This window comes from Cavia porcellus, unplaced genomic scaffold (genome assembly GCF_034190915.1).
Source record: "Cavia porcellus strain 051 isolate PalLab524CR breed Dunkin Hartley unplaced genomic scaffold, mCavPor4.1 scaffold_17, whole genome shotgun sequence".
Taxonomy (NCBI): domain Eukaryota; kingdom Metazoa; phylum Chordata; class Mammalia; order Rodentia; family Caviidae; genus Cavia; species Cavia porcellus.
In genome coordinates, this window is record NW_026947500.1 from 59,378,411 (window position 1) to 59,392,172 (window position 13,762).

General features: G+C 38.4%; 1 protein-coding gene across 1 annotated transcript; it reads right to left on the bottom strand.

Moving 5' to 3' along the window:
• Window positions 1–1,644: 1,644 nt before the first annotated feature.
• On the bottom strand, window positions 1,645–7,473 carry LOC134471127 (uncharacterized). The gene is given in 8 exon segments (XM_063229101.1): window positions 1,645–2,129; window positions 2,132–2,963; window positions 2,966–3,237; window positions 3,854–4,040; window positions 4,042–4,115; window positions 4,118–4,689; window positions 4,691–5,777; window positions 6,051–7,473. Coding segments are annotated over 8 exon segments (4,932 nt in total).
• Window positions 7,474–13,762: the final 6,289 nt, after the last annotated feature.

The following is a 13,762-nucleotide window of genomic DNA, read 5'->3' on the forward strand; positions in this document are numbered from 1 at the left end:
TGCCTATATCATCAGGGATAATAGAATTGACCAAAACAGTACAGAACAAGATCAATAAAACCTATACTGGAGACCTTACAGGATTTCAAAAGAATATAATAGTCAAACCATAATGGCATCATAGTAAATCTTATTGCCTTCAAAGTGGTGCCTATCCCCTCAAACTTGACACTATCAAACAAAATAGAATATAGTAAAATCAGATAGAAAAAAATGAGGGGAGCAATACTGGGGTTCAAATCAGGTTAATAGGGAAAAAAATTTACTATAATACATCCCACTATTTTTAATTGTTTTCTCTTAATTAAAAAATAAGAAAAATGGATTAATTTTAAAAAAGAGGGGAGACTGAGATAAAAGAGGACATTGTAAAAGAGCAACACAGGTCAGAACTGAACAATTTAAGTATCACTGTGTTTCACCACCAGATAATCTAACATAATAGTAGTCACCATAGTGCCTCTTTCCTTCAATTATTTGAGTATAACTTCATATGCTATAGCATCAAGCATATCAAGACAGTGTGCAGCCATTCAAGAGAATGAAAGAATTGCAGGGTATTTAGAACCAGCTAACAGAAAATGAACAATGGTTTCTATATTATGTCTTTGCCTACAAAATTTTTGTTTATATTATCGCATATAGTAAAATATAGTAAGGTACAACATGTTAAAACCAGTGGAAACAGATGTGCAACAGCTTAATGGGACTTCAAAACAAGATGTTATTAAATCAGCACTAGTTTTTATGATGTGTTGTTTTCTTCAAAATAGTTATTCTCACTATCATAGATACTAAAATCGAACAACACAGGTTAAAATCATTGTAATTGATGAGTGAAAACATAATATGGCTTCAAACCAATATGATTGGTTTATTGGTCAGGGTTTTACTAGAGAGAACAGATATAACCTGGAATATACAGAAACAACAAGATTGGCTTACGATAGTCAGTCACAGAGTTCGATGATGGAGTGTGCAGAGGGTGTCTATGCACTGGAGGCCGAAGGGTTCAATCCAAGATCTCTGGAGTTCGCCCTAGTGTCTTGTGCAAATCCACACCAGCAGGCTGATGGGTCCGTGACAGAAGGCCGAAGGCTCTGTGATGAAAAGCTGAAGAGTCTATGCTGGGAAGCTGAAGAGTCTGTTCTGGAAGCCAGGAGGCGAGGTCCAAATTAAAGGCGAAGACTGGAGCTTCTCCCAAGAATGGCACAGATTTGTCCTTTCTCCTCTCCTTTTATACCTTGAGGTGATAACTCACCCTAGGGTGGGTCTTCATCTACATCCTTGGGTGTAGAATTGTTAAACCCATTTAGTTAGCTTCTAACTGTCTCAAGTTGACACAATCAATCAACCATTAGAATCCACCCCTTGTCAATTTGGCAACCAGACACATTTCTTTAAACTAGTTCCAGATACACAAACATGCATATAATTGCACCTAACATGTCATGACTGCCCTTCGTACAAACAGAAACACAATAATTCCCCTACCAAAATACACAATGTAACTTTTCTTTGGTTGATGCTTACTCCTATCAGTTCTTAAGCTTAACATTATAACACAAGTTTAACAATTCCCAAAACACAGCATTATGTCTAACATTATGTTACATTGAAACTGTATTTGGGGAGAAGTAGTAATCATAATCCCCTTTTCTGTAACTGATCACGAGGATGTAGCTGGTATTTAGAACTTCCTTCTTCCACTATCCATTCTGTATTTCCTTGGCCTTCATCAAGCACCTCAGCAGGTCTGGGTTCTTTCCCCAGTGGAGTGACCCACACTTTCATTCCTGAAGGTTCTGGACCACTTGTCACTTTATCTGGATTAGGTTGCTGTAATTTTCCATTAACCTTAATGACCGGGCATGGTAATACTAAACCGCGCCCTAAGGAATCTCCTGCACTCCATGTATATTCTTCCTTTCCTCCATTGTGGAGTAGTAGTCCAACTTCCCCTTGGTAGTCTGGGTCAGTCACCCCTGCCAACACCATGACTCCCTTTTTAGCTTGTTTCCTCAGATGCAAGAGGAGACCAAAATGACCAGGGGGAAGTCTTAGCTTCCAGTTCAATGGTACCATTGTCGTGCTTCCTGGTAAAAGCCTTCTCCATTCTGGAACCAAACAGCAGAACATGAAGTCATGGGAACAGGAAGCAAAATTTTTGCTAGTGGATCACTAGGGGTGATGGTGAGTGGCACCATTCCTTCTTCCACCCCTTGATTCCTGGACCCATGAATCCTGGCTATGGGAGACACAGTGCCATATAATGGACATTGATATACACCCTGTTGAAGTACTTTACCCCAGCCTTGCAAACTATTGCCACCTAGCTGGCATTGTAACTGTGTCTTCAAAAGGCCATTCCATCTTTCTATCAATCCAGCTGTTTCTGGATGGTGAGGGACATGGTAGGACCAGGAAATTCCATGAGCATATGCCCACTGTCTCACTTCTTTAGCTGTGAAATGTGTTCCTTGGTCAGAGGCAATGCTATGTGGAATTCCATGATGGTGGATAAGGCCTTCCGTGAGTCCACGGATGGTAGTCTTGGCAGAAGCATTACGTGCAGCAAAGGCAAAGCCATATCCAGAATAGGTATCTATGCCAGTAAGGAAAAAGTGCAGTCCCTTCCATGATGGAAGTGGTCCAATATAATCAACCTGCCACCAAGTTGCAGGTTGATCACCTTGGGGAATGCTGCCATATCGGGGACTCAGTGTTGGCCTCTGCTGCTGGCATGCTGGGCATTCAGCAGTGGCTGTAGCCAGATCAGCCTTGGTCAGTGGCAGTCCATGTTGCTGAGCCCATGCATGCCCTCCATCCCTGCCACCATGGCCACTCTGTTCATGGGCCCATTGGGCAATGACTGGAGTGGCTGAAGAAGGAGGTTGGCTACTGTCCAGAGAACGAGCCATCTTATCCACTTGATTATTAAAGTTGTCTTCTGCTGATGTTAGGCCTTTTGGTGAGCATTTACATGGGAAATAAATATTTTCATATCCTTTGCCCATATAGAGAGATCTATCCACATACCTCTTCCCCAAATATCTTTGTCACCAATTTTCCAATTACGTTCCTTCCAAGTTCCTGACCATCCGGCTAGACCATTGGCTACAGCCCATGAATCAGTGTACAGTCTCACATCTGGCCATTTGTTTTTCCATGCAAAATGTACTACCAAGTGCACTGCTCAAAGTTCTGCCCACTGTGATGATTTCCCTTCACCACTATCTTTTTTTTAAAATTTTATTTAAGGAGAAAAGGAAAAAAAAAAGCAGAGAAATGGTACAAGTTATACAGATTTACAGAAAAAAAATGAACAGTAGGAAATCACTAGTTAATGGATTACATATTGTCATCTTAAAAATAGTTGTTCAAGTCACAAAATTAAAGCTTGTAAAGTGGACATTCCATCAATGATACTGCAAACAGTTCTGTTCATTGATCCAATAAAACTCTGTGATATCATTTTCTATCTTATACACTTAAATATACATGCAGTTATATAGTTTGGAGCACTTTCTTTTCCTCTCTTTTGTACCATGACTATTACACATTTTGGGTTTCATTGCTCCCACGGTTCTTATTAGTTTTTTGGAAGAGAGTAAAACCAAATGTGACATAACAGAACAGAATCAGTCAAGTCAAAAGGGTGGACATAATAGATAATGTAAAAACATAATACAAGGTGATCAACAATGGTTACCATAATGCCTCCCGCTATCTCTAATAGAATTGCCTATATCATTAGCTATAATACAATTGAACAAAACAGTAAAGAATAAAACCGACAAAACCAAAACATTGGAGACACTGTAGGTCTTCAAAAGTAGATAAAAGTCACCACTATCTTTTAAGGATGTCCCAGAAAGGGGCTGTAATGCTGCAGCTGTCCACTTGCGGGTGGTGCCAGCAAAATGTGCAGAGCCATCCATAAACCAGGCCCTAGTCTTCTTGTCCTCTGATAACTGATCATATAGTTCACCCCACAAGGCTATAGGTGCATGCTGGGAAACTGAAGGCAATATAGCGGGTTATAGGAGCCATAGGTATTTGGGCAACTTTCTCATGTAATTTACTTGTACCTTCCGGGCCTGCTCTGGCTCGATATACCACTTCCATTTAATAATAGACTGTTGCTGGGCACGTCCAACTTTATGACTTGGTGGGCCAGATAATATCCAGGCCATGATAGGCAACTCAGGTTGCATGGTGACCTGGTGTCCCATAGTCAAGCGTTCAGTTTCCACTAGGGCCCAGTAGCAGGCCAACAGCTGTTTTTCAAAGGGAGAGTAGTTGTCTGCAGAAGATGGCAGAGCCTTACTCCAAAATCCTAAAGGCCTCCGCTGTAATTCACCAATGGGGGCCTGCCAGAGACTCCAAACAGCATCTTTGTTTGTTACTGATACCTCGAGCACCATTGGATCTGTGGGATCATATGGCCCCAGTGGAAGGGCAGCCTGTACAGCAGCCTTGACTTGTTGCAAAGCCTTTTCCTGTTCTGAGCCCCACTCAAAATGAGCAGCTTTCTGAGTCACTCGGTAAATGGGGCGGAGTAAAACACCTAAATGAGGAATGTGTTGCCTCCAAAATCCAAATAGGCCCACTAAGCGTTGTGCCTCCTTTTTAGTTGTAGAAGCCAGATGCAACAATTTATCTTCTACCTTAGAAGGGATATCTACGTGCTCCACACCACTGGACTCCTAGAAATTTCACTGAAGTAGAAGAACCTTGAATTTTTGTTGGATTTATTTCCCATCCTCTGGCTCTCAAATGCCTTACTAATGAATCCAGTGCAGTTGCTACCTCCTGCTCACTAGGCCCAATCAGCATAACATCATCAATGTAATGGACCAGTGTGATATCCTGTGGCAGAGAAAAGCGATCAAGATCCCTTCGAACCAAATTATGACATAGGGCTGGCGAGTTAATATACCCCTGAGGTAAGACTGTGAAGGTATATTGCTGGCCTTGCCAGCTAAAAGAAAATTGTTTCTGATGATCCTTATGGATAGGTATGGAGAAAAAGGCATTTGCCAAATCGATAGCTGCATACCAAGTACCAGGAGATGTGTTAATCAGCTCAAGCAAGGAAACCACATCTGGTACTGCAGCTGCAATTGGAGTCACCACCTGATTCAGTTTACGGTAATCCACGGTCATTCTCCAAGACCTGTCTGTCTTCTGCACAGGCCAAATGGGGGAATTGAATGGAGATGTGGTGGGCACCACCACCCCTGCATCCTTTAAGTCCTTGATGGTGGCAGTAATCTCTTGGATCCCTCCAGGAATGCATTACTGTTTCTGGTTTACCATTTTACCAGGCAAAGGCAATTCTAGTGGCTTCCATTTGGCCTTCCCAATGATGATAGTCCTCACATTACAGGTTAGGGAACCAATGTGAGGATTCTGCCTGGTACTAAGTACATCAATCCCAATTATATATTCTGGAACAGGGGAAATAACTACAGGGTGAATCCGAGGACCTATTGGACCCACTGTAAGTCAGACCTTTGCTAGAACTCCATCAATCACCTGGCCTCCATAGGCCCCTACTCTAACAGGAGGGCCACAATGACATTTTGGATCCCCTGGAATCAGTGTTAGTTCAGAACCAGTGTCTAGTAATCCCCGAAATGTCTGATCATTCCCCTTCCTCCAGTGGACAGTCACTCGAGCAAAAGGCCTTAGGTCCCTCTGGGGAAGGATGGGAGAAAGATTAACAGTGTAAATTTTTGGTGCATCAGAGTCCTTCTCCAAGGGGACCTGGCCTCCCCATCATTCGAGGGGTTCTGGGTCTGTAAACTGGCTCAAATCTGGGAACTGGTTGAGGGGCCATGATTCCCTGTTAGCATGATTTGATGTAAGGTTCTGTTCATTTGCCCATAAATTTTTTCGATTATATAAATCTAGTAAAAATTTTGTAGGCTTCCTATCTATTTTACTTCTAGGAACGCCATGGCTAATCAGCCAACGTCAGAGGTCTGCACGTGTTAGATTATTCTGGTTATTGTTCTGCCTTTGTTGTCCATTGCGGTAAGTACGTGGATCCTGCTTTTGGTGATTAAGTGCAGTCACTTGACCTCTGCCACTCCGGGACCCAATCAAGCCCATTGCCCTTAAATGTCCTAATTGAGTAATTGCAGTCTGCACTGTAAGATCTGGCATGCAAAGAAGAGCAATAACAGGGCCATTCAGGGATGTTGGTTCTCCCCTCACAAATCTGTTTCTCAAAGTGCTGGTGAAGGGTATGTTTTCTGGATCATCCCTATGTGGGGGATTAGGTTTAACTTGACAGATCCACTCCAGCATTCCCATTACCCAGAGTCTCTGAATCCCCTCATCAATAGTAAACCATGGAATATCAGGCATCTCTAACTCAGTCACAGTGGGCCATCTTTTGATCCATATCTCTGCCCACCATCCAAATAAACTATTAACACCTTTCTTCACTCCACGAGCTATGACATTAAATTCAGAATCCCTACTTAATGGGCCCATATCAACAAATTCAGCCTGATCCAGATGTATGTTTTTGCCACCATTATCCCACACTCGTAAAATCCAGACCCATGCTTGCTTATCAGGCCTCTGCCTATAAGAGTTGGAAAACTCAAGAAGCTCTTTGGGAGTATAGTGAATCTCTTCATGGGTCACAGTATGTATCTCTCCTTTAGGCGCTTTCTGTGATTTGAGCCTGGTTATTGGCCTGGAGGCAAAAACGGGTATTAAGGGTGGGTCCTGAGGAGCAGCAGCATAATCCCTTTTAGTCAACATAGCATTAGCTTCCCCAAGTATGCTAGGAGATTCCAACACAGCAGCCTGTGGAGGTGGTGACACCTCTGCCATTTCAGGTGAGGAAATCTCTCCCTCAGGCAAAATAACTTCATTAGCATCCAGAAATTCAGTGTCTTCTATTTCCTCAGAATCCTCCCATACATCTCCATCCCAATTCATGGGATCCCACTCTTTTCCAACCAATGCCCTCACCTTTGCCTCTGATACCCTTCGAGGCTGAGCATTAAATTTACATTGTAGTTCAGCCAATTGAATTATGAGGGACTGTGTCTGGGTTTCTGCAATCTCAGCCTTGCGGCTAAAGGAGAGGAGATTTTCACTCATGACATACTGAGAAACTTTTAAATTTCTTATCTGTTTCTGGAGATGTGATTTTTCATTCATTAGTTTGTCCAAAGGGGCTAAGACCAGCCATCCAGCATCATTATATTGTCTACTGTGCCAAAGATATTCAAAATTGTTTTGTACAGAGTCACTAAATTTTTGACATCTCACAATTGGTGAATTAGGATAATCAAATGGATCTATGAGATGTATTAGTTTAAACAGTTCATGCCAAGGATTATCAGTATATTCCACAGAAGTAGAAGCAGAGACGTTGGTGTCTTCAGGTCTCACCAAATTGTAGAGCCAACTCCAGGAAGCTCTAACACCATTAAAGAATGCCATTGTTATAATTCTGTTTCTCTAGGACCACTCCCAGTACCAAAATCTGTATCGGTCAGGGTTTTACTAGAGAGAACAGATATAACCCAGAATATACAGAAACAACAAGATTGGCTTACGATAGTCAGTCACAGAGTCCGATGATGGAGTGTTCAGAGGGTGTCTATGCACTGGATGCCAAAGGGTTCAATCCAAGATCTCTGGAGTTCACCCTAGTGTCTTGTGCAAGTCCACACCAGCAGGCTGATGGGTCCATGACAGAAGGCCGAAGGCTCTGTGATGAAAAGCTGAAGAGTCTATGCTGGGAAGCTGAAGAGTCTGTACTGGAAGCCAGGAGGCGAGGTCCAAACTAAAGGCGAAGACTGGAGCTTCTCCCAAGAATGGCATAGATTTGTCCTTCCTCCTCTCCTTTTATACCTTGAGGTGATAACTCACCCTAGGGTGGGTCTTCATCTACATCCTTGGGTGTAGAATTGTTAAACCCATTTAGTTAGCTTCTAACTGTCTCAAGTTGACACAATCAATCAACCACTAGAATTGGGAATCAGGATTACCACATAATTTTGTGTATTCGTTTCATTTCTTACACTAGGGAAAGTATTTGGTATTTGTACATGTGAGTTTGATTTATTTCACTTGTGAGTATGGTCTCAAGCTGCTTCCATTTATTTATAAATATCTCAATGTGATCATTCTTTATAGCTGAGTAGTACTCCATTGTATAAAAATACCACAAATTTTTTATTCATTCTTCAGTTGATGGACACTTAGGTTGTTTCCAAGATCTGGGTATTAGAAATTGTGCTGCTATAAACATGGGTGCACATATATCATGGTGGTATGATGCTTTCAGTTCCTCTGGGAATTTGCCTAGAAGTGGTATAGCTGGGTCTAATGGGGCTTCCAGTCCCTGCCTTCTGAGAAATCTCCAGAATGACCTCCACAATGGTTGCACTAGTCTACACTCCTACCAAAAGTGCAGGAGAGTTCCTTTTTCCTCAAAGCCTCTCCAGCATTTGTTGTTGATCGTTTTCTTGATCTTGGCCATTCTTTCAGGAGTGAGATGAAATCTCAGTGGGGTTTTAATTTGCATTTCTCTAATGACTAATGATGATGGACATTATTTAATATATTTATTTGCTGTTTGTATTTCTTCATCTGAAAATTGTTTATTCATCTCAGATACCTACTTTTGAATTGGGTCTTTGAATTTGGGGGTCTGTTTTTAATTCTTTATATGTTTTAGACAGAAGACCTTTGTCTGAGGGGCAGTTAATTAAAAATTTTTCCCAGTGTGTGGGGTTTCTTTTCACTATGTTGGAGATTTATTTTGATGTGCAGAAACTTTTTAATAAGAGGTGATCCCAATTATTGACTCTAAGAAGTATTTCCCATGCGGTTTTAGTCCTATTCATGAATTCTCTGCCTACCCCTATGTCTTCAAGGCTTTTACCTAATTTGTCTTCTAATAGGTTTAGTATTTCTGTTTTAATATTGAGATCTTTGATCCATTTAGATTTTATTTTAGTACATGGTGATAGGCATGGATCTAGTTTTAGTTTTCGACATATGGAGAGCCAGTTTTTTCCAACACCATTTGTTAAAGAGACTGTCATTCTTTCAATGAGCATGTTTGGCCCCTTTATCAAAGATAAGGTGGTTTAGTGTGTTTGTAGTTGTGGTCTTATCTTCTAATCTATTCCACTGATCTTCAGCTGTTTTGGTTCCAGTACCATGTTGATTTTACTACGGGTTGCTTTGTCGTATAACTTCAAGTCAGGGATTGTGACAACTCCTGCCTTGCCTTTGCTGCTTAGAATTGTCCTTTCTATTCTAGGTCTCTTCTCACCCCAGATGAATTTTAGGAGTGATTTCTCGAGTTCTATGAGGTATGTTGATAGTTTTTTTAAAATCGGGATTGCATTAAACCTGTATAAATTTTTGGGAGACTGACCATTTTCACAATATTTATTCTTCCTATCCATGAGCAAGGGATGTCTTTCCATTTTCTGAGACCATCTTCAATTTCATTTTTCAGTGTACTATAATTTTCCCTGTATATGTCTTTCACTTCTCTAGTGAGAGTAATTTCTAAATATTTCACTTTTTTGGTTGCTACTGTGAAGGATGTTGCTTCTCTTATTTCTCTATCTGTGACTTGTTGTTAGTGTATTAGGAATACTATTGATTTCTGAGTATTGATTTTATATCCAGCTAAATTACTGAATTTATTGATTATATCTAGGAGTCTTTCAATGGAGCTTTGGGGATATAGTGTGTCATGTCATCTGCAAATAATGGTAGCTTAACTTCTTATTTTCCTATATTTATGCCTTTTATTTATCTCTCTTGTTTAATTGCTCTGGCTAGTATTTCCTATACTGTATTAAATAGGAGCAGTGATATGGGACATCCTTGTCTTATTCTCTCCAAAAAATTAATAAAAACTGTGGGAGTAATAAAACCCAAAAAGTGTAATTGCTATTGTAAAAGAAGAGAGGAAAGGAAGGTGGACTAAGGGATATAACCACAGGTATGTTTGAATGTGTAGGATGGAAAACCATATTACTGAGCTTTTGTTGGATCATTGAATGGAACTGTCTCCAATATCCCTGTATGAATGTCCACTTCACGTGCTTTAATTTTATAATTTGGACAACTGTTTCTAAGATGACAATATTTAGCCTATTAACTAGTGATTTCTTACTGTTTATTTTTTTCTTGATATTATGTATTAATTGTATCCTTTTGTTGCTTTGTTTTTTATGTCCTTTCTTTTTTCTCTTTAAATAAAAAAAAATAAACTCCCTGCTGCTACACCTCATATATCTAAAAAAAGAAGAGCAAGTCAAGCCCAAAGCCAAAAGAAGGGAGGAAATTATAAAGATTGGAGCAGAAATCAATGCAATAGAGACTGAGAAATTAATACAAAAATCAGTGAATTAAAAAGTTGGCTTTTTGAAGGAATAAATAAAAGTAATAAGCCACTAGCCAACCTATTAAACAAAGGAAATAAAAAAAATTAGTCATGCAATAAGGAATCAAAAGAGTGAAATCAATATACACCCTGTGGAAATACAGAAGATCATCAATACCTATTTCAAAAATTTCTACTCTCATAGGCTTGATAACACAGAAAAAAATGAACAGATTCCTAAAAATCTATTAGTAACCCAATTTTAATTCATGAAATTGAAATTATAATTAAAAAACAAAGAAAAGATCAGGTCTTGATGGATTCATTGCGGGATTCTACAAGATATTCAAACAGACTTAATGCAGACACTCCTCAATATCTTCAATGAAATTGAAATTGAAATGAAAGCAATTCTTCCTAAATCATTTCTGGATGCAAGTACTAATTTAATACAAAAACCAGAAACAGATCTAACTAAAAAGACAGGCCCATCTCCCTAATGAACACAGATGCAAAAATTCTCAATAATATATTGGCAAACCATGCAGCAAATCATCAAAAAGATTATACATCACAACCAAGTGGGATTCACCCCAGGAATGCAGGGATGGTTCAACATATACAAATCAATAAATGTAATGCACTACATCAAGAGAGACCAAAATAAGAATGACACGATCATTTCTATAAATTTTGAAAAAGCTTTTAACAAGGTACAACACTTATTTGTGGGATAAAAACCTTACAGAAAATCAAAATAGATAGTTTTTGCCTTAATATGTTAAAAAATCTATCATATAAACAACAACCAGCATCATATTAAATGGCCAAACCTCAAAGTCTTTACTTTAAAATCAGAAATCAGATAAGATGCCCATTGTTACCACTCCTATTCAATATATTTCTGGAAATACTAGCTAGAGCAATTAGACAAGACAGAGAAATAAAAATAGTAAGGATAGGAAACGAAGAATGTAGATTATCATTATTTGCAGATGACATGATACTCTAGATAGAAGACTCAAAAAATTCCCTTGAAAGAATCCTAGGTATAATAAATAAATTCAATAATATAGCTAGATTCAAAGTCAACACTGAAAAATCAATAGTATTCCTATATACACAAAAAATGAACTCATTAAGAGAGAAATATGTGAAGTCACGTCCTTCACAGTAGCATCCAAAATTATTTAATACTTAGGAATCAGTCTAGCAAAAGAACCAAAAATATATTCAGGGGAAATTATAATACCCTGAAAAAGAAATGGAAGAGAACCTCAGAAAATGGAAAAACATTCCTTGTTCATGGAATTGGAAAAACAAATATTGTGGAAATTGTCATCCTCCCAAAATTTCTAGACAGATTTAATGCAATCCCAATCAAACTACCACTAGTACATCCCACAGATTTAGAGAAATCATTCCTGAAATTCATCTGAAACAAAAAAGACCTAGAGTAGCAAAGGCAATACTGAGCAACAAAAGCAAAGCAGGAGGAATCATTACCCTTGACTTGAAGCTATACCACAAAGTTACTTTAACAAAATCATCATGATACTGGAATAAAAACAGACCTAAAGATCAGTGGAATAGACTAAAAGTACAACTACAACTACAAACATATCCACCTTATCTTTGATAAAGGGGCCAAATATGTTCACTGGAGTAAAGCTATTATCTTTAAAATATGGTGCTGGAAAAAGTGGCTCTTCATATGACAAAAACAAGTAATAGAACTATTCCTATCACCATGTACCAAACTAAAGTCAAAATGGATCAAAGATCTAAATATTAAAATAGAAACCCTAAATATGCTGGAAGACAAATTAGGTAGAAAATTTGAAGACATGGGTGTAGGTAGAGAATTCATGAACAAAAATCAAGCTGCACTGAATTGCTTCCCAAAGCCAATAACTGGGATCTCATCATATTAAAAATTTTTACATGTCTAAATAAATCTCCCACAGAGTAAAAAGGAATGTGGGAATTTCAAAATTCATAAATTTTGAAAAACATCTTATTCAACTCTTATTCAAAGGACTTCTGTCTAGAACATATAGACATGTTTTTTAAAAAATCAGACCCCTGATATCCAAAGACCCAATCAAAAAATGAGCATCTGAGTTTTCAGATAAAGAAATACAAGTTCCAAATAGATATATGAAAAAATGTTCAGCATCATTGGTCATTAGAGAATTCCCACTGAGATTCCAGCTCACTCCACATAGAATGGCCAAGTTAAAGAAAACTACTAACTACAAATGCTGGAGAGACTAAGGGGAAAAAGGAACTCTTCTGGAGTGGGGACTGTTGCGACCACTATGAAAATCAGTGTTGAGGTTACTCAAAAGCTGGGACTGGAAATCTCATTTCAGCCAGCTATTTCAGTTTTGGGCAAATTCCCAAAATAATTGAAAACAACATATCACAGTAACATATGTGCAGTCATGTTTAAAGCAGCACAGTTTTTAATAGCCAGATCTTGTAAACAACCTAAATGCCCATCCACTGAGGAATGGATAAAAATGTGATACTTTTATGCAGTGGAGTACTACTCAGCAATAAACACAGATCACATTGAGATTTTTATAAGTAAATGGATGCAACTTGAGGCCATACTCAAAAGTGAAATAAATCAAACTCACGTGTGTGAATACCACATTATCTCCCAAGCATAAAAACTAAAAAAAATAATAATAATAAAAACATACAAAAATCCTCAATAAATACTGTGAAAGGTTAATAAGCTGATAAACAGGGAAAATATGGCATTTCAGGGAAAATGAAAAAAATGTAATAGGAAGGGAAAAGAAAAAATATACTTAAATTTGTATAAACATACAGCATAGCTAAGATGATTGTGCTACACATTCTATAAGTACTTGGAACAAAAGAGGTAATATTCATAGGACTGAAACAATTTTGCTCATTTGTGTCTGGTGATCTGGGGAAGTCTTGAAGATCACTATATAAAATAACCTGTAGTATGTTCTTATCATCTTGTTTGAGGGCCTATATTATCATTGTTTTGGGCTCTTTGCTATTGTGATTTGTCTTTTTTCTTTTTTGTTTTGTTTTGTTTCTCCTTAATACAGAAAGTATAGGTATACATGCAGAACCATATACATGTTTAGAACTTCTAAACAGTTTATGATAATTGATTATATTATGTTTGATGAAATAAACAGCTAATTTGAAAAACAAGAGACATTATGGTATCCATTGCTGATTCCATATCCTCATGCTATGAAATTCAGTAATGTTTTTACTCTTTGTTTCAGAGTGGCTTTAGTCAGGTTGTTTACAAGACCTTGCTATTAAAAACTGTGCTGTTTAAACATGACTGCACATATGTTACTGTGATATGTTGTTTTC